The 21,562-nt window shown below is 36.0% G+C and overlaps 1 protein-coding gene and 1 long non-coding RNA gene across 2 annotated transcripts in view; one reads left to right on the top strand and one right to left on the bottom strand.

The window, feature by feature from the left end:
* CACNA1C (calcium voltage-gated channel subunit alpha1 C) overlaps positions 1-21,562 on the bottom strand; it is a 799,944-nt gene that overhangs the window by 322,332 nt on the left and 456,050 nt on the right. Inside the window, 1 exon segment of the mRNA XM_074269400.1 lies at positions 13,190-13,329. Coding sequence (XP_074125501.1) covers positions 13,190-13,329 — 140 coding nt within the window.
* LOC141543715 (uncharacterized) overlaps positions 18,874-21,562 on the top strand; it is a 69,196-nt gene continuing 66,507 nt past the window's right edge. Inside the window, exon 1 of the long non-coding RNA XR_012482497.1 lies at positions 18,874-19,297. This is a non-coding gene — a long non-coding RNA (uncharacterized LOC141543715). The remainder of the gene's footprint in view (positions 19,298-21,562) is intronic.

The raw sequence follows: 21,562 nt of genomic DNA, 5'->3' as shown, positions 1-21,562 counted from the left end.
AAAACACTTTTATAACAACTCTGGGAATTAGGCAATGTTTAAAGTATTTATTTCTTCCATTTTACAGATGGAGAAACTGAAACTGTGAAAGATTACAGGATGTGTCCAGGCCCATAGGATCATAGAATCACAGATTGAGAGTTAGAAGAAATCTTTTAAGTCATCTACTCAAATACTTATTTTACTGATAAAGAAACTTGAGACTAAGAGAGTTTAGTGACTTGGAGCAGAGGTGATATTTGAACTCCAGTCCTCTTGTGGCATCTTCCCCAGTAAAACACAGTGATTCAAAGTGTCAGGCTTAGAGAGAAGTAGGAAAAAAAATTAAACTGAAGTGATGGTTTAGATCCCTCAGGAGAGCAGCACTATGGTTACAGGAGGAATCAGGTGCTTATGGCTGTGCTATAGCCGAATCACACACCACTAGCTGTGGAGGCAAGGTGACTCTGGTCACTGTGGGGAGAAGTATTATTCCCTGTGTGTAGGGACAAAACTGAACTTACTCCATACCAAGTATAGTATTGTCACGAGTCAAGGACAGGTCTCCTGACTCCATCATTTACCACTTTCTACATATCACTACTTCCAGATAATTATCTAACCACAGATACTCTACCTGGACTTATTCGTCAATGGTGATCATACCACCACCACCACTTTATTTCTTCCCTATTCCAATAATTCTGGGCACTGATCAGAGTTCTTTTCTTTCAAAGTTGTTTGCTTTATTATATTGTTGTTAATGTATAAATTATTGTCACTTTACATCAGTTCATATAAGTTTTCTAAAGCATCTCTGAAACCATCTCATAATTTCTTACAGCACCATAGAATGTCATCACATTTATATATCATAACTTGTTCATTCATTCCACATTTTATGGAAAGCCCCTCAGATTCCCATTCTTTGTCAAAAAGCTAGAACTATTTTTATGCATCTATTAAGTTTATTTTGTTTAGGACTAATTTTTTTAAAAAATGTCTTTCCTTTAAATAGCCTTTTCCCCCTTTCCCTCCTATTTCTCCACAAATATATTTATAGTTACTTCTCCTTTCTGGTGGCAAACAACTGGAAATTGAAGAGATCCTCATCAACTGGGGAATGGCTGAACAGATTTCTTCTTGTTTGTATATATGTTTACTTGTGCACATGTTTCTATGGAATTTTGGTATTTTCATTAGGAATACTTAGAAGCCCTCTATTTCATTAAAATCTATTTTTTTTCTCTGTAGAATTATACTTAGTTTTGCTAGCTAAGTTATTTTCACCTATAAACTTATATCCTTTCCTTCCTAAAATATTGTATTATAAATTCTCTATTTTTTTAAATACTGGTTGTTGGTAAATCATATGTGATCCTGATAAGTTTTTGCTTGAGAACTGAATTCTTTCTTTCTGACTACATTCAATATTTTTTCTTTTACCCAGCATCACTGGATTTGGGCTATGATGTACCTGGACATTTTCATATAGGGACTATATTTTCATATATTATTTTACCTTCTGGTTCAAGAATATAGGGTATTTTTTTCTTGATAATTTCTCAAAAATGATGTCTAGGTCTTTTTTTGATCATGGCTTTCAGGTAGTCCAATGATTTTAAAATTATCTCCCCTGGATCTATTTTTCCAGGTCAATTGTTTTTCTAATAAGATATTTCATATTGTCTTCTAGTCTTCCATTCTGTTTTATTTTATTGTTTCTTGATTTCTCATAAAGTCATGAGCTTCCATTTGCTAAGTTTCTAATTATTTTCATTAGTGAGCTTTTGTACCTCCCTTTTCATTTGATTAATTCTATTTTTAAAGGAATTTTTTTCAGTGAATTTTTGTGCCTCTTTTTCCATTTGCCCAATTCTTCTTTTTAAGACACTGCCGTCTTTGGATTTTTGTACTTCTTTTATCATTTTATGTAGTCTGATTTTAAGGGTTTTTTCAGTATTTTCATTTATTTATTTTTTTTTTGGTGTCTCCTTTACCCAGCTGTTGACTCATTTCTTCATGATTTCCTTGTATCACTCTCATTTCTCTTCTCGATTTTTCCTCTATCTCTCTTACTTGATTTTCAAAATTTGTTGAACTCTTTCATGCTCTGAGACCAATTCATGTTTTTCTTAGAGGCTTTGGATGGAGGAGCTTTGCCTTTATTATCTTCTGAATGTGTGATTTGAGCTTTCTTGCACCATAATAACTTTCTGTGGTTAGAATCTTTTGTTGTTGTTGTTGTTGTTTGCTCATTTTCCCAGCCTATTACTGGACTTTTAACTCTTTGTTAAAAATAGGGCTCTACTTCCAGAGTGGAGGGTTCACTATCCCAAGCTTCAAGGCTTTTGTACAGTTATTTTTAGAAATGCTTTTAGGGACCTTTTAAGTTTTCACTTCTTCCAAGATGGTATTATTTAAGGAGAGGTATATTTCTTGCTCTCCTGTCCTGTGTTTTGGTCTGTGAGTGACCATTCTTTTCTGTCCTGGAACTGTGAGGAGGATCCCAGATCCACTAAGGATGCAAGTTCTGGTGTGCTAGTGCTCCTGCCACCCATGATTGTGCCCCAGATCCAAGTATGTATAAAGCAATAGAGTCCTGCTTTAATTCCTCCTCCTGACCAGTTTTTTGATCTCCTTGCCATTTGTGGACTGAGAGTTCTGTTACTGCTGCTGTTACTGCTTCAGTGACTCCCAAGGCCTACTTCTGGTTTGTTGAGGCCAGAGCTATGCTAGCATGGCCTGTGCTGGATTGTACTCTATTTTCATTCTGGTATAGACCTTTCTTGCCAACCTTCTAAGTTGCCTTTGGCCATAAAGTTATTTCATTCCATCCTTTTGGGTTCTGCTGCTCCCTGAATTGTTTTATGGCAGGCATTATTTAAAGGTGTATGGAGAGGTTTGGGGAAGAGCTCAGATGAGTTGCTGCCTTTTCTCTATCATCTTTGGATCCATAGCCCTCCCATCTCCACCCTTCTTTAAAACTCTTGCTTTATTTTTTTCTAGCTATTTAAGCTGAGATGTGTTTTTCTCTGAGGCTTTCCCATAGATATTTTGGAGTCAATCTCTTCTGAGTTAGTGTCTTTAGCTGTCCCAATATCATAACTGTTCTTATGGTGGGATTCTTTTTAATTTTTTAGCTTCTATCAGTCTTCTAGCTTACTTTCTGACTTTCAGATGATGTATGAGCAGGGTTCTTCCACATTTCTAGAAGTGATGTCTGGGATTGTCCAATTCCTCCTTTCTTGGGTTATTGACTGCTGTGTGATTATAGGATCTTAGATACAAACTAGGGATCTGCAAACTTTCAGCAGTCCCAATATGGTCTGATACAGAATGTCTGACTGCTGTCCCCAGTATAAGCTCTATAAGTTCCATCGCTGGGTTTGGATGTGAACAACAATAGAATATTTGCTGTATTCAGCCTTTATCAGCCAGGTAGGAAGCTCTCTTGGAACAGGGTGACATGACAGAATTACAGGCTCTCTGGTTGTCTGAGATTCCTGTTCTAATTATTCATAGGTGAGATATATACTGGAATTAAGACTCTTTTTTGCTCTTGGAGTATGAGCCATATTTTCTTCTGAGTCACACTGCTGCTCCTTTCCCAGAACACACCACTCAGAGCCTCCTTAGTCAGATTGCCACCCCCTGGCACACGTCCACTTGTCAGTCTGCCTGGATCTGTGACTCAGAACTGGGTAGTGGGTGACAAAGCTGCCAATTGACACCTTTCCCCACTGTGGTACCTAAGTATGGGTCATATGATGAGACTTCCTTTTGCTCTGGTGCACAGCTTCTAGTGCCTGAGATCAGCATGCTTCTGGCTTAACCCTGTCCTGTGTCCTTAAAATCTCTTTACCTATCTCCCTATGTTTGTATATGTTGGACAAATCAATCAGTAACACTCAATAAACACGTATTGAGCATTTACTATGTGCCAGGCACTGTGCTAAGTAATCAGGATATAGAGTCAAAAGACAATTCCTGCTCTAGAGGAGCTTACAATGTAATAGAGGAGACAATAGGAAAAAATACACACACACACACACAATATATATATATATATATATATATATATATATATATATATATATATATATATGCAAAGCTATATGTAGGATAAATTGGAAATGATCAATAGAGTGAAGGCATTGGAATTAAGATGGGTTGGAAAAGGTTTCCTGTAAAAGATAACATTTTAGTTAGGATTTCAAGGAAACCAGTAGGTAGATTGAGGAGGGAGAATATTGCAGACATGAAGGACAGTTGGTAAAAATGCCCAGAGCCAAGATATGGATTGTCTTGTTCATGGAAAGCCAGGAGATCAGTGTCACTAAGTTAAGAATATAAAAATACTAGAAAGATAGGAAGAGGTTTGAATGTCAAGCAAAACATTTTGTATTTGATCCAGGAGGTGATGGAGGGCCACTGTAGTTTACAGTATAGTGGAATGACATGATCAGACCTGTACTTTAAGAAAATCTCTGCAACTCTGAGATACTCACTTCACAACTCTCAGATTGGCTAAGATGACAGGAAAAGATAATGATAAATATTGGAGAGGATGTGGGAAAACTGGGACACTAATGTCTTGTTGGTGAAGTTGTGAACTATTCTGCAGAGCAATTTGCAACTATGCCGAAAAGGCTATCAAACTGTGCATACTCTTTGATCCTGCAGTGTTTCTACTGGGGCTGTATGCCAAAGAGATTATAAAAATGTGCAAAGGAACCACATGTGCAATAATGTTTGTAGCAGCCCTTTTTTGTAGTGGCAAGGAACTGGAAACTGAGTAGATGCTCATCCTTTGGGAAATGGTTTAATAAATTTGGTATATGAAGTTAACTGAATATTATTGTTCTATATGAAATGATGAACAAACTGGTTTCAAAAAAGCTTGGAAAGATTTGCATTAATTGATGCTAAGTGAAGTGAATAGAACCAAGAGAACATTGTACACAAAAACAACAAAATTATATGATGATCAACTGTGGCATTTTTGAATAATAAGGTGATTCAAGGAAATTCCAATAGACTTATGAGGGAAGGAGCCATCTGTATCCAGAGAGAACTGTGGAAACTGAAGGTGGATAAAAGCATAGTACTTTCCAAAAACAAATTTTTTGGGGGACGAGAATGGATTGGAGTTGGGAGAAATTTGAGGCTATTGTAATAATTGATACTGAACCAAAGTGTCTGAGAAGAGGGCATATTTGAAAGATGCTGCAAAGGTGAAATTACCAGGTGTTGACAACATATTGGATATTGAGAAAAAACATATTGCATATTGGAGTGAGAGATAGTGAGAGATTGAGGATAAATCCCAGGTCATGAGCCTAAAAACACCAACTAGGAGGATGGTGTTATCTTCTACAGTAATAGGGAACATGTGGGAGGAAGCTCACTATGACTTTTTCTTGATTTCCTCTTCAAGATTTTCTAGATCTGTTAAAAGGAGATTTTGTTTGTTTGTTTGTCTCCTAGAAATTAGGGGAGTACTTTTTACTATATTGCTTTCTATTGTTCCTTTCCTATTATTTCATTTTCATCCATGTCCCTTACTCTCATTCCATATCTATAGTCAACCATTACCAAATCTTGTCATTTCTAACTCCATGACATCTTTCCTACATCCCTTCTTTCCTTTCTTACAGCCTCCCCTCTTATTCAGGTCTTCATTACCTTTTCGACTTTTAATTGGTCTCCCTGACTTAAGCTTTTTCCCAATCCAATCCATTCTCTATTTTTCATTCAGCTATGCAAATAATTTTCCTAAAGTATAGATCATCAATGTCTCCTTTCTACTCACTAATCCAGCAATTCTCTTATTATCTCTGATATCAAATATAAAGCCCTCTATTTGTCACTTAAAACTATTATTATCCTGGCCCCTTCCTATGTTTCTAACCTTTACTCCTCTTGCCATACTCTATGATCCAGATACTCTGGCCCTATTTGAGGTTCTTTGCATGCAACACTCAATCTACCACCTGTTTGCATGTCTCTGTACCGATTATCTTGTATACCTGGAATAGTTGCCTCTTCGTTCTCTGGCTTCCTTCCAGACTCAGTTTAGATTCCATTTTCTGCATGAGACTTTTCCCAATTTCTGCTATAGCTACTACCTCTTTCTTTGAGATTGCCTTCCATTTGCTATGTTTGCATTTTATATGTTCCTAATTATTTTCATATTGCCTCTGCCATTGGAATATAAGCTTCTTGAGATCAGAAATTATTTTTGCTTTTTGTTGAAGCGTTCTCTCTGGGCTCACTCTTCAAACTCTAACTAGAACTAGGATATTGTCTCCTCAGAGGGTGTCTGACTACTGCTCCTTTCCAGTTTCTAAGGGTAACCTTGAAGGAATAAAAAAAATCTAAGGGCTGCCATTCATGAGTCCCCATAAGGGTGCTACCATCATTAGCTATCTAGAGTTAATTAGCTTTCAAAAAGGAATGCTTTCTGATGATATAACAAGAACAATTTGAACCAAATTATCCTACTGAAAGTCTGGAACACATTTTTTCCCCTGAGTATATAAAGGGTTCAAGGGAAGATGGACTCAAGTTTAGAGAGCAACTCTAGATAGCTAATGATGGTACTGCTAAAAAAGCTCCTCTGAAGTTGCCTTTTGTTGCTATGTCTAGTATTTATCTCAATCTGTTCAATAATATGGTCAACGATGGGGGCAAAGGGAAATATAGGAAGAGTGTAATGGTCCATTTAGGATCATTCTTCTTCCTTCTTGTTCCCTTCTGTTTTAGGAGAATTAATTGGCCCCTCAAAGCACTTTGGTTTATAAAGCTTAAATCTTGAATCAATTGATGGAATATCTTTCTCTGATATACACAGGCACAGAAATGTGTCTAATTTCTTCAACCAGTTCTAAAATATTTCATCATCTGATTTTATCCAATTGCTCTTGAAGTACTTCACTGCTTGAACTTAGTTTATGCTTTGATTGATTAGTTGATTCAATAGCTGTCTTGGAATTGTTCACAGCTAGTTTACACATTTGATCCTGGAAGGCAATCAAAGAGGCATTCTCATCTGATAAAGGTATCAAGTTGTAGAGCATTTTGTTAGTTACATTAATTGGTGTTCAGAGGTGTGAAATATTCCTTTAAAAAGTTTCTGCCAAAATGTCTCGTCCCTCTCCCCCCTACTCTTCAAAATAAGCGTTAAAGGGACTATTAACATTTAAAAAATCTAAGTTAATTTGACATCTCTAACATGACAGATGGAAGACCTCTTACTCATTATTCCACAAATACATGAATCAGTTACCTACAAATATTTAATCCCAACAATGGGTAGGATTGGAATGATAGTTTGACATAATATTTATTGTACACATCATTATAATTGTGTATCTGTATCTATCTATGTGCATAATAATTGGGTGACCAGTAAACAGGGCAATTGCTATTTCTTTATTGATTGTGGAACATTGTAAGTGAAGCCCATGAACCACAATAATTTCAATTATTCAAGATTTCACCAGGTGCTCATAGATGGAGCCTTTATTCACATTGCTCAAAAACTTAGATTATCATCTATTAGAATCTTGCTTAATAGAACTCCCACCCTTCCCTTTGGCCTATTACATTTTTGAACTCTTGCAAACTCCCCTGATTTTTTTGAAAAAAAATTTCTTGGACTCTAGAAAATTTTTGCATAGAGTTATGTCTTTCAGAACTCAACTGAGATACTGGTCCATTCATAGAGAATATATACATCACCAACAGATAGAATATAAGCTCTTTGAGGTCAGGTTACATTTTCATTGAAACAGATGTAGATTTGTATCTCTAGCACCTAGCACATCTCCTGGCACACCTTAGGTGCTTGATGAAGATTTTGATGATTATGTTGGGATTCAGATGATATCTAGATGGGAATGTGATTTGGAAAACTTGAAAAGCCTAAACAAACATAATGCCAGTTAGTAATATCATCTTCTCTGAAGTTATATTCTGATACCTCCCTCTGGCATAGAGGTGACCCTGGATTCATAAAAACTAAGACAATGGATTGAAATCTTTGGAAGCTTTTACCAAGCTATAAAAAAAAAATTAAATACAGACCCAGTGATGTCTGTTATCTGAACATCAACCGAATTAATCCCAGAGGGTCCTATTACTAGAAGGTTGGCCATCAAGTGATAGAATTTTTTGGCTACAGTAATGCATAAAGACTGTCTACTGAGGTGTGGAGAAGGCTATTAGCTCCATCAATGGTATCATAGATCTTATGCAATTTTGAAGTAATGCTTTAATGAGATGATTTGTTCTGGTATGTAATATTGTTATTCAACTATTAGAGGTCAATGCGAATTGCGGTTAACAGAGATGTGATCAAGAATTTTGATTTCTGGGCAAATTCAATTTAGTGGGAAGTAGGGGAGAAGAAGGGGAGAAGGTGGGAAAGAAAGGACAGTCCATTCTGATCAGGGTACAGTCATTCTGGGAGAAGGACCTGCCCATTCTCAAGCAAAGTCATCTGAAATTTCTGGGCTCCTTGAAACCTACAAGTTTCCATTTAGCATCCATGCTTCATTCCCTGTACTCTTTTTTTTTCTCTCTTTCCCATTCCTCTCTTCTCTTCTCCTGTTCTCTCTCTTTTATTTTATTTCCTTCCCCTTTCCTCTATTTCCCTCCTCTCCTAGCTATGTGACACTATGTGTCAGTAATCTCATTAACTCCCATGGATTCAATGATCTGTCTATGCAGACAACTCCCAGATCTATTATTTCCAGTTCTTATTTCTCTCCTGAATTCCAGTACTACATTGTCAGCTGTCTATTATACATGTCAAACTGCATGTCTGCAGGCATCTTGAACTCAGCATGTTTGAAATAGAAATCATTATCTTCCCCTCTTCCACCCCAAACCCACTCCCATTTTGAACTTCCCTATTTCTGTTGAAAGCAAATGAGCCTTCAAGTCAACCAGATTTGTAACATGCACATCATCTTCAACTCCTGACTAGTCTCTCATCCCACATATCCAATCATTTGCCAAAACATGTCATTTCTACCCCCATAACTTTTCTTGCATCTAACCTCTTCCTCCCCTTATGGCACCATCATCCCAGTTCAGTTCCTCATCACGTCTTGCTTAGTTTATTTTAATAGCCTTCTAATTGATCTTGCCTCCTCAGGCCTTTCTCCATTTTAATTTATCCTCCACTCAGCTGCCCAAATGATTTTCTTACACAGGTTTGACTGCATCATCCACCTATTTAATAAGGTTCAGTGGCTCCTAGAACATCAAAGATCAAAAATAAACTCTTTTGTTCGACATTTAAACCTCTTCACAACCTGGTCTCTTTCTGTCTTTCCAGTCTCCTTATACATTACATTCCTCTGTGCAGTCTGTGATCCAGTCATTTTGGATTTCTTGTTATTTCCCATATAGGACAACCCATAGCTTAAAGAAAGTAGAAAAGAGACAGAAAATATTTAGGAACCAATTTGGTGTGTGTGGTATTTTCTAGATGGATTAGGAATTGCTGGGTTTATTACGTATATTAGGGTAAATAAAACCTTAAGGCTATACAAAATTTTGTCAGGATTTTTAGACAGATTATCTCTGTTATCTTTAGTCCTTCTCATATAGAAGTATTTGTCATGTCAAATGCTATTTTTCCTGCTGTTTTTCCAGAAAGCTGATCATAAAAGGAATATATATACATATATATGTATATATATATTCAGCTAGAAGTGGCAAGTCAATGAAATGAGCATTCTTTATTATTATCTACAGAATATATGAACAATATATAAACTTTAAGCACAAAGCCATGTGTTCAAGGGCACCTGTGATTTTGTATTAGTGCTATCACCTTGAACACCAAAATATCCAACAGATTTTCAATTTAGATTGCCTCATAATTTTGATTGAAATTTTGAAGAGATGAAAGACTTTTGTTTGCTCATCTCTAAACTGGTTGATTTAGATTATCCTTAAGATACTTTTTCAACTAACATTCTATTGGAAGTAAATAAGTAAATACAATGGATCCTTGCTTAAAGACTGAATATGAAGCTAAGAAAGTTTCCACCTGCCAAGTATTAATCTGTTCTCCAACTCAACTCTCCCAGTCAATGTATTTTAATATTCACTATAGTTCATATTTTAAATGCACTTCTTTGCCTAATTTATCTATTTTTAAGACTTTAAATACCTTGAAGGCAAATATGTATGCTTTTTTATGTACCCTTAGTGGCTATTACAGGACTATGTAACTGTGGGAAATAATATTTATTGACTGACAGTCTGAAAGACTTAGAATTTGAATTAGAATAAGGACTTAAGACCTACTAAGTCCTTAATGACATTCAAAATGTGGCAACAACTGTTTTTCCCAATCAGTTTGATTCAATATAACTTAGAATGGCACTCATCTTGCCCATTACATCTTTGCTACTCTAAGTTTAGAATTAATCACTAATACCCATAACTGTTGCATCAAGTGCTTCAATACATGATCCTTTAAGACCTCTACAAAATCCTTAGCTTCTATGACTTCTGTCCTACTACTTCTACCTATTTAGTCTTGATCTACTGGTTCATCTTGGCACATTAATTAAAACAACCCTATTGATTTTAAAATAATTAATTTCTTAGATCTGGCTATTATTAGCATATCTTTCTTCCCCAATGCATCCTTAAGATTATCCAGATCAGCTAGTGCTCAGCTTTTTAAACTGAGCTTTGCAGTCTCATATGGGATTTTGTAACTGACTGTGGGAGTTGCAAAAGTATAATTTATTATCAGTAAATATTTGATTTGTATGCCTATTTTATATACCTATGTACCTGGGATCATGTAAAAATCACTCAGGTGAAAGGGGCTCATAAGTGAAAAAAAAGTTCAAGAAGTCCTGAGCTAGTATACCCTTTGAGGGAAATTAAAAGATACGCTGTTTTTTACCTATTATAGTCACACAACAGCACAAATATTCCTTCCCTTCCTCCCTCTTCCTCTTCCTTTTTTTCTCTTTTTCTTTATGTAATCATTATCAATCAACATGCATTCATTAAGGATCATCATCTTAAGTATACACAAAGGATGAGTCAATTCCTCCTTTACAATCAAACTTTTTATATCCAGGCAGGAGAGTCAATGAGTACACACACACACACACACACACACACACACACACACACACACACACACACACACTAATTATAAACAGACTAAAAACAAATATGATTAAAGAGGGAACTACAAACTATGAGAGTAGCATGAAATATGACCTTGATCCTTAAAAGTTTGTAATGTAGACCTGCTAATGTTACCCTGCAGATCATATGCTTGTTTTCTGTATGAAGGTTGGCTTTATATAGGCATTTCAGTTCTATTTTTGTCCTCCTCAGTCATTCCCACCAACTGTCAACCAACTGTCCCATACAAGACAAGGAAGCCAACCTGGCTGAAACAGCAAGACACCCTCAGAGAGTTACAGGAAGCAGGATGTACCATCAAATCAAACCGCCATCACTACTTAAACTACTGTCTCCTCTCAGACACTGATGGGGTCAGGACCTTGAGCCCAAGAGCTTGGGAATAGCACTGTTTCTAGGCCAATGCCCTCAGTCACCATCCTGGGAAGCAATCCCTGGGTAGAGGCAGCCTGACAATTCCTCCTACAGGTGCTCCAGACAGTTACTGAAGACCCAGAAAGGAAAATTTTTGTCAAGCATTGGTGCTTTCAAATGATTCCACTTCAGAATCCTATATGATTTTACCAGTGAAAATACATTTAAGAAGCATTGAAGTTACATATTATACATAGTTTTAGACTTTTAAAGCATATTGATCAATATATTGATATCAGGCTTTTTCTTCTCTAAAAATATGATTTGTTATATGGGATGACTCTAGATGGAGGACGCTTGAGACAGTTATGATGATGTAAGAAGCAGAAGACATTACTATCTGCTTTGTCTATACTCTTGAAGTTCAAGGGACTTTTTCATGTGAGTTAAAGCAGAAACCTTTCTTATGCATTATTCCCCCCTTTAGAATGTTTTTCTAGTTGTATTTCCTTGGCACTCATCACACTGTTTTGCATGCTTAATAAAGCCTTTATTCATTTGTTCAAGGTTTTTCAATAGTTAATTTAAGCTATATACAATTTTAGTATATTTGCATTTAATTCTGAGATTATAGCTATTGAGCTGGAAAGTACTGGAGTTGTTAAAGGACCTTTGTGACCATTTAGTGCAACCCCTTTCTGTGGGATGAGGATAGCCCATAGAGGTTGAGTGACTTGTCCATACTGGTTGAAGTGGCATTTATACTTGAACTCCAGGATTCCAAATTCTGAATTTTCCAGTTCGTTTTAAGCAAAAAAAATCATTTTTGAACAATCTGCTTAAATAAAAATTATCTCCTTTACAGAAATGATCTGGGGCTGGTCAATAAAGTCAGTAAACATTTATTAAACACTATGTGGCAAGCACTGTGCTAAAAGCTGAAGATAGAAAGCAGGAAAAAGACAATCCTTAATCTCAAGGACTGAACTCTCAAGAAGTTCACAATCTAATGAGGAGACAACATGCAAACAACTCTATATAAACAAGTTATATACAGAATTAATGAAAATTTATCAAGAGAGAGAAGACTCTAGAATTAAGGGAGACTGGGAAGACATAGCAGGTAAAGCTAGTGAATTAAGTTTCTGTGGTCTTTTTTTTGTCAACTGCTCTGTCAAAATTAGGATGGGAACTGGCAAACACAGAAAAGAAGCATTGGATCTCCTGTCCTCTGAGATTAACTGGGGTGTCAACCCATTAACAAAGGGCACCTATTTATTTTGAAACCAGATCTCTGAACCTGACTTGTCCTCATTTCCTGGTTTGCTACTGGATCCTTCACCTTTCAAATTTTAATGTTAGCCTTCTCCTGAGTGAAAAACTGGCCTTCAGATGCTGTTTTTCTGTCTTGCCGACTCTCTCCCTCTGCTCATCTGATTTTGAATTCCCACTGAAAGCATTTCTCAGACAGTGACCATGCTTATTCCCCGTCCAACCCAGCAGAAGACAATAGCTACCTCTGTTTGCCATTCATTCATTCCATTTTTTCCTCAATTATCAATGGCCTTGTCCTAGATGTAACAGAAATACTATATACATAATATTGGTTTTATATCTATTTATATGTATGCAAACACAATATGAATTTAAACATACTTACTTGGTACTCCAGACACCAGACGTAAGGGGCGTAGCACTCGAAAAGCCCTCAGAGCCTTTACATCAAATCCAGCCCCTTTTCCTCCTAATGCATTTGCCCCATCTGCTTTGGTTGCTTGTTCTAAAATTGCACTAAACAGCCTAGAAAAGAGAAAAAACAAAAAAGGATGCTCTAAGAGAAGTGGCAAATTGTATCTTTGGCACCCCAGAACTCACAATTCTCTTTTATCTCTTTCATGATGTGCTGGTTCCCATGTATTATTCCCCCCCATATGTACCCTAGAAAGACCTGGAGCTCTTTTCATACTCTACTATTATCTCCCTTCTTTAACTCCTTTATTAAAAGCTGTTCTCAGATCTTTCATTCATACTAAATCACATTAAGGTATAATTGACTGATAACAGCTTAAAGTTTTACCCTTATGAGAGGGATTTGCATTTCAACAGGGATCAGTCCTAAGCTAAAGGGATGAAACTCTGACATTTGAGGTATGGGGAAGATTTCTTCATGTATCAGGGTTTTATCAACTGCCTAAAATAATAATTATTGTGGAATACAGCAAAGCTAATTGATCCAGCATAGGGATTTAAAATCATGACCTAGGCCTTTTGCACAATTCTATAGACATTAAAGTTAATCGGCTATTATGAAAATACACTGACTAGAGATCAGGAGGGATTGGGCACAGAATTGGACATTAAAAAAACAAAAAAAAAACAACCCTTAAACTTTTTATTTTTGATAAAGATGCTTCTAAGATACTAAATGAAATTAGGAGAGTTAGGAGATGTTTAATAGCAAGATGTAATCACTTGAATAGGATGATGCAGGAACAGTCCTCCTTGAAGGCAGGGGAATGCAAACGTACTAGAAGATTTCTGGAAGACCACTCATGTATTAGGAGTCATGATCTGATCAATTTTATTCTCTTTATTTAATGAATGTTCCATTAAATAGGGAGTCTTGAGAACCTAGGAGGTATTAACTGATTCCTGATGAAGTTTCTTTATATTTTATTGAGATGGAGAATCTAGATTAGATTAGAATAAGGATTGTCTTTGTATTATAATAGTACTTGTGAGCCTTTGTGAGAGGGGCTGAACAGGCTGATGGTTTATTACCTTATGATAATATAAGGGTATTACCTTATATTATTATTATATAATAATATATAATTATAAATTATTTATATATGTGCAAACAGGGTGTGCTAGGTATTCCCAAGCTCACACTAAAGGTCTTCAAAACAAAACAACCTTCCAAAAACTATGGTATTTAAAAAACATCTCATTTTGTTAGTGTTTTAAAATTTATTTGAAAAAAAAGTTTTACTTTCTTTATCTTTGATCTTTTATGACTGAATTTTCAAAACGTTTTGCTTTAAATTTTTTTTTAGATATATGCTATGATGGAATATGCTGTGTATATCTATGCTTATTATCCTGAGTTTACCTGAGATCTGCTCAACTCTGGTCAAGTGATCACTGTTCTGAGGGTCTCTTTTTTGATATGGGAATCACCAGCTTGCCATTAGCTGTGGGACTTTGGTAAAATGGAGAGGAAAGGACAGTAGTCTTGGAATGGATTCAAATGAATTCAAATCTCTGGTCTGCCAGGTACTAATTAGGGAGCAAATAGTAAAGGCACTCAAAACTCTTAATCTACTCATTTGTAAAATGAAGGGATTAACCCATATACTATATTTTAAGCACTTATAAATATTATTCTGAGACAGAATCTATAATAGACTTTACTGGCACACTAAAAGAGTTCATGACACACAAAAAAAGTTAAGAATCTCTGGAGATGTTCACTCAAGAACTTTCAAATTCTAACATTCTGCTATTCTGTGACTTCAGTTTTCTGGACTTCTGTTTTTCCAATTGAATAATACAGGACATAGAATAGATAATTAAATTTAAGAAGCATCTGTTAATGAATGAACCTACTCTGTACCAGAAATTATGCTGGGTGTTGGAAATACAAAGACAGAAATGAAATTTGCCTTATCCTCTAGGTGTTTATATTTATTCCAGACAGATTGTAGGATGATGGTAAAAGGATTAAATTGAATTCTGAAAGCAGAGATGAGGAGGAAAATCATTCTAGGATAAGCAATAGCTATGTAAAAAGTGAGGGGAAGGTGCTAGAACAGTTTGCACAGGGAGCAACTATAGTAGCTGGAATCAGTCAACAAGCATTAATGAATTTGACACCTACTATGTGCCATGTAGTATTAAGCTCTGGGAATATAAAGAAAGGCTAAAAACAATTCCAGTTCTCAAGGAGCTCACAGTCTCATGGGGAAGACAATATCTAAACAATTATACTATATGTACAGACAATAGATAAGTTGGCCATAATTTTAGAGAGAAAGGATTAGCATTAAGGAGGATAATAAAAGGAGGAAGTCAAGGATACTGATGAGGAAAAAGAGGAGGAGAGATTTCCAGGAGGGACAGTCAGTGAAAATATCAAGAATCAGGAGATGGATTGTGCTCTTTGAGGAACAGCCAGGAGGCCAGTGCCATTGGACCACAAAATCTTTTAGGGGTAGTAAGGTCTAAGAAGATTGGAAAAGGAGAAGGAGACCAGACTATAATGGGCTTTGAACACCAAATTGGATTTTATATTACATGTGAAGAAACAGAAATTATTTGGTCATGGTAAAAAATTGAAATTTCAACCAAATCTTCCAATTCTAAACCCAATGCTCCTTTTTTTCTATATTGTATCATATTTTAGAACGACTATCATAGATAGAAGATACACACACACACACACACACACACACACACACACACACATATATATATATAATATGTCATATATATAATATATGACAGAAGATTTATTTCTTTTCAGAGAAGCACAGAGTAGTTTTGTCATGCAAGGGCTTTGATCTACTAAAGGATTAGGTCTTAGAAGACTTGGTTGATCAGAAGAGTATTAAGTTCCATCTTTTGCTGGAAGAGCCTTTGGAAAATTATTCTTTCTACGTAAATAGGGAGATCACTTGCTGCAAGAGCCTTTGGAAAATTATTCTTTCTAGGTAAGTAGGCCTCTTTTGGGTTATTGGTGCATCAGGTTGGAAGAACTTTCCTCCTTAACTTTGCTCTCCCTTCAGCACCCTCACATCTTCCTTTCCACCCTTTCTACCTCTTACATGGTAACCTTTCAAGAGGCAAGTAGCTCAGCTAAGAATATTCTACAATATGAACTAGAGGACTGTTCACTCAGAGGACATTTCAGCCTCCCATCTGCCTGTAGGAAGACACGAACCTTTGGGTGAGTGCAGAATAAAAGAAAGAAAAAGAAGTGAGGGAGGACTCAATGGGCTTTTTAGTATAGTTCTATAAAGGGGTACAGCAAAAAGAATATTTCTGTGGATGGGATGAAGAAAGCTCAGATTTTCCAGATAAAAGAGAGTTGTCTACAGTTAAGATAACGCCATTTCTATTCTAGATGAAGGTGTTGAAGAACAAGAAAAAGTAGAGAGTGTGACATCAGCAGGAAAAATATCAAGGATCTTAATAAACAACTAATTGGTCAAGAGTCTGTGAGAGACTACTGTGGTGTCAATAGCCACTTTTTTAAGATTTAGGAGGGCTGAATGTTTAAAGTATGATGATTCTGAAGTTGTCTTTCTATAATATTTTCATTGGATCAGTTATTCTAGTGGCAGACCCCAAATAGGCTCCATAAACTTTTTGCTCTATGGACATCTGGGAGCTTTAGCTTTACTCAATGGGAAATGACTAAACCCATGTCTTGGATATAATCCTGCTTCACACAATCCCACTGAAAAGTAACAAAAATCACATTTGCATAAAATCATTCACTGATAGTTGGAAGAGAAATTAAAGAAGTTACTTACTCCAACTCCGTCATTTTACAGTTGAGGAAATGGAAACTCAGAGAGTTTAAGTGACTTGTCTAAGATCATATAGTAAATAAATGGCAGAAACAGAATCTGAACTCAGATCCTGACTCCAACTCCAATGGTTGTAATATTGTCCCATGATGTTTTGCAAATGAGAAAGTGCTATCTCAATATAAGACAATGATTCCTAGCTAAGAGCAATAGGAATACTCTCCCACTGGACTGAGCTAAAAGGCAAATTCTATCCTGAGTTTCTTAGTGATGTCTTTTCTATGTTCTATCTCGTCACCTAGAATTGGGTCATGCACTGTGGGAGCAGTCAATCAATTTTAACTGAATTAAATCAGCAAAGAAAGAAATGAAGGTACTCAGCCAGAAAGAAAAAAATGAACCCTTGCATGTTACCCCTGACCTTCTATTAGTCCCAGCAGCAGCCATTCATCCGAGGACTGCAATTGATAGTCTCCCACCTGAAATTTAGTTTTTATGATTGTGGAAAAGCTGGACAAAAAACTGAGCCCTGGGGAAGGTGCTGAACTGATAGCATTTGGGATCATTTGTAACTTTTTCATCTGTTCTCAAGATTCCTTTTTCATATACAAATTGGAAGAAATAGCAAAATCTTCTAGACTTTGGTGTTTTACTTCTCCATCCCTTCAGATTTCTTCTTTTAAGACTCAAATGTTATTTGCTCCATAAAGTGTTCCTTGTCTCCCAAGGTGAAAGTGATCTTCAATAGATAATTCAGCCATTTTTTAGTAGTGACCAACTCTTTGTGATTCTAATTAGGGTTTTCTTGGCAAAGATATTGGAATGATTTGCCATTTCCTACTCCTGCTCATTTTTTACAGATGAGAAAACTGAGGCAAACAGGATTAAGTGACTTGCACAGGTTCATTCAGCTAGTAAGCGCCTGAGATTAGACCTGAATTCATGAAAATGAGTATTTCTGATTCTAAGCTCTGTGCTCTATCCATGTGGCCACTTAGTGATCTTGCCTTTCTTTAATTTTTAACAGCACTTTGGCACTGTCAAAATATTTCACTCTCCTTTGTACCATAGTTATTTGTATTTCATGGCTCTTTGACCTCCATTAGATCATGAGCTCCTCTGCAGAAGAGGGTCTGTGATGTCTACCTGTGCCTTGCACATGATTAACATTTAATGAATGTTTGTGAAGGAACACACAAGGCAATGAATGCATTTCAGAGTCCTCTGGAGCCAGGTCTCACACTGATGGAGCAACTACCTTCTTTTTGATTGGGACAGTTCTGATGTCCATTCAGTTAAAGTCATTTCCTAGCAAAGGTAGAAAAGAAAAATCAGAGTCCATCTCCTTCCACCTGAGGAGCAAATAAAATATCCAGAATAAAAGTTAACTTCAAAATGATGTCAATTAGCATATGTATGAATTCCTGTAAGGAAGACCAGGTAACAGATGAAACATGGACAGCTACAAATGAAACTGAGAAATACATGGGTTTGCTCCCCACTTTGATCTTAATTTTTAGTGATGGTACAAAAGTATTTTGGAGAAAAATCCTAGTAACATCTTGACTTGGAAACTATTTTTTCAGTCTTTGACAATGATTCTTTTCTTCATGTCTTATAGAGTTTTGACTTGACCAATTCTAATTTTTAAGGAGTTATTTTCTCCAGCATTTTTTGTGCCTTTCTTTCACCAAGCTGTTAATTCTTTTTCATAATTTTTCCCATAGCTTTCCTTTTTTTCTCTAACTTTTCTTCTACCAGTCTTATTGATTTTTGCTGTAAAAATCCCTTTTTTAGCTCTTCTAGGAATTCTTGTTGGGTTTGTGTGTCTGATCTGAACTTTTTCTTTAGATGCTTTGTTGTAGATATTTTCAAGTCATTGTCTTCTTTTGAATTTGTATCTTGACCTTTCCTGTCATAGAACGTTTTGTGGTTAGGTTTGTTTGTTTTGGCTCATTTCCCAGCTTTTTTCTTCACTTTAGACTTTGTTACTTTGCCTCTGCTTTCTTCTGAGGGGGATGGCCAGCCTGGGCTTGTGTTCAATGTGAAGGTCCATAGATTTTTCAGTGTGTTCAAGATGACATGACGTGGAGAGAGGTATTTCCCTGATCTGGAGGCCTCGGTATCTCCATCCCTGGAACAGCAATCTGGAATTGGGTAATAGCCTATGAAGTTGCCAAATGGCAACTTCTGTACCCAGTGTTGCTGCATGGTCCCCTGGAATTTCTGACCAGGTATTCAATCTCTTTACCATTCTGTCTCTTTTCTTTCTATCAGATTTTTATCTTCTTAAGATGCCTTAGGCTGCAAAAATGGCTCACTGTGACTTTTTGTTGGCTTTTCTTCCTAGAATTTGATGTGGTATTTTCTGTGATTAGAAGCTTTGGGGGAAGTTTACTTCAATCCAGAATTTACCCTCTTTAGGTGCCATTTCTGTTTGTCTATATTTCTTCTCTCTCTCTTTCTGTTACCCTCTCTCTATTTGTCTCTCTTTCACTGTTTCTGTCTGTCTGTCTGTCTCTTGTCTCTCTGTCTCTGTCTCTCAGTGTCTCTCTCTCTCTCTCCCCCACACACATATCTCCCTAGGCAAAGATCATTTAACTTTTCAATGCTCTAGTCTACTCAACTTTCTAAGATGTTAAATTATAGAAAAGACGCTGATCTATATTGGTAGGAAGAGTTTCCTTTCCTGGGCATTTTCTAAATTGATGAGGTCACAGATCCAATAAAATAAAATAAAATAATGGTGGCTCATATTTATATAGCACTTTAAAATTTATGAAGCATTTTCTACTCAACAGTTCAATGAAGTAGGCAGGTATAGTTTTTCTATTCTTATTCTATAGGTGAAAAAGCTGAGACAGAGAAGTTTGAGTGAATTTTCCAGCGTTACATAGCTAGAATCATAACCTGTCTTGGAGGATAATTATTAAGAAAGCACTTTATATTTCTTAAAATATTATAAAAATGTAAATTATATATTTCTGGACTCAAGCCCTGGGCTTCTAACTTTAAGGTCTCAAAACAGGATGTTAAAGCATTCTTTGCAAGGCAAATGACCAATATCAAAATTCATCCAGAGGAAAGGTCAAGAACCTCAAATGAAATAAGGAAAAAAAAAAGAGGATTGAAGGAGGACTAGAATCACCAGTTCTCAAACTCTGTAATAAAATAGCAATCAAAAGTGTTTAAAACTGGTTAAAAATATGGAAGCTGATCAATGGAACAGAGTAGATAAGCAAGGTCCAGAATAAGCAAACACAGTAGTTTAATGTTTGATAAATCCCAAAATACTAATGACTGGAATAAGAATCTCTATTTGACAAAAACTCTGAAACTAAAAAGATTAACAGAAATTAGGTTTAGACTAACCTCTCATATCACATACCATAAATAGTTCCAAATAGTTATATGTCTTAAATATAAAAGATTATGAGAGAGAGAGAGAGAGAGAGAGAGAGAGAGAGAGAGAGAGAGAGAGAGAGAGAGAGAGAGAGCACACAATGGAAGAAGATATTTTGCATGATTATTAATTATTGTAGAGGGAGAAATTTTAACGGGATAGAGGTGACCATACAAGTTAAAAAGGATAATTGCACTGTATAGTTGAAAAGATTTTACATGGACAAAATCAAAGAAGCCAGAATTAGAAGCAATTAATTGGGAAAAAAATCTTTGCAGCACATATGTCTGATAAAGCCCTGACATGCAAAATATATAGGGTTTTGAAATAGATATATAAGAATAAGAGCCAATCCCTAAAAGGTAAGGTGTCAAAGAATATGAATAGACAGTTTCAAAAGGCATAAAATCAATAAAGTACTATATGAATATTCTCCAGATCATGAACAACAAGAGGAATGCAAATAAAAACAACTATGAAATATCACCTCATATCCATTAGATTGCCAAATATGACAAAGGACAAAAATAGTAAATTTCAGAGGAGATGTGGGAAGACAGGCACACTAATGTAGTATACTCATTTGGTATATTTTCTTAAAGCATATGGCAGGTTTTCTTTAACAATCTGTACTGAAGTGGGACAGGGCATATTGGGAACATGTGCTTGGTCTACATTTATGAACATTTTCCTTCTTTTTTGTCTGGTAGTGGTGATAGAGACCTGAATTTGAATCTTACTTCTGATACTCTAGTTATAGGACCTCTGACAAGCCACTACTTAATTTATCTGAGGCTATTTCCTTATCTGTAAAGTGGAGATCCTATTACCTATTTAATTCACAGAACTGGTGAAAATAGAAAATGAATATTATTATATGTGATGTGCTTGATAAACCTTAAAGGCTATATTAATACTAGCTATTATTATTCTCAACTCTTTGATTCCCTCTTTGCTCAAATGCTTTTAGACTCCTTCCCCCCCCCCCCCCCCGAGAACCACAGAGCAAATGCAGTTGTATGATAGATGCTCTTATGATGCTCTTATTTTGGGATCTATGAAGATTTTAATATAATTAGTTTCCTTTATAGTTTTA

Source organism: Sminthopsis crassicaudata, chromosome 5 (assembly GCF_048593235.1).
Source record: "Sminthopsis crassicaudata isolate SCR6 chromosome 5, ASM4859323v1, whole genome shotgun sequence".
NCBI classification, from domain to species: Eukaryota; Metazoa; Chordata; class Mammalia; order Dasyuromorphia; family Dasyuridae; genus Sminthopsis; species Sminthopsis crassicaudata.
Note: the sequence above shows the minus strand (reverse complement) of the source record. Positions and strands in the feature narration are given on the sequence as shown.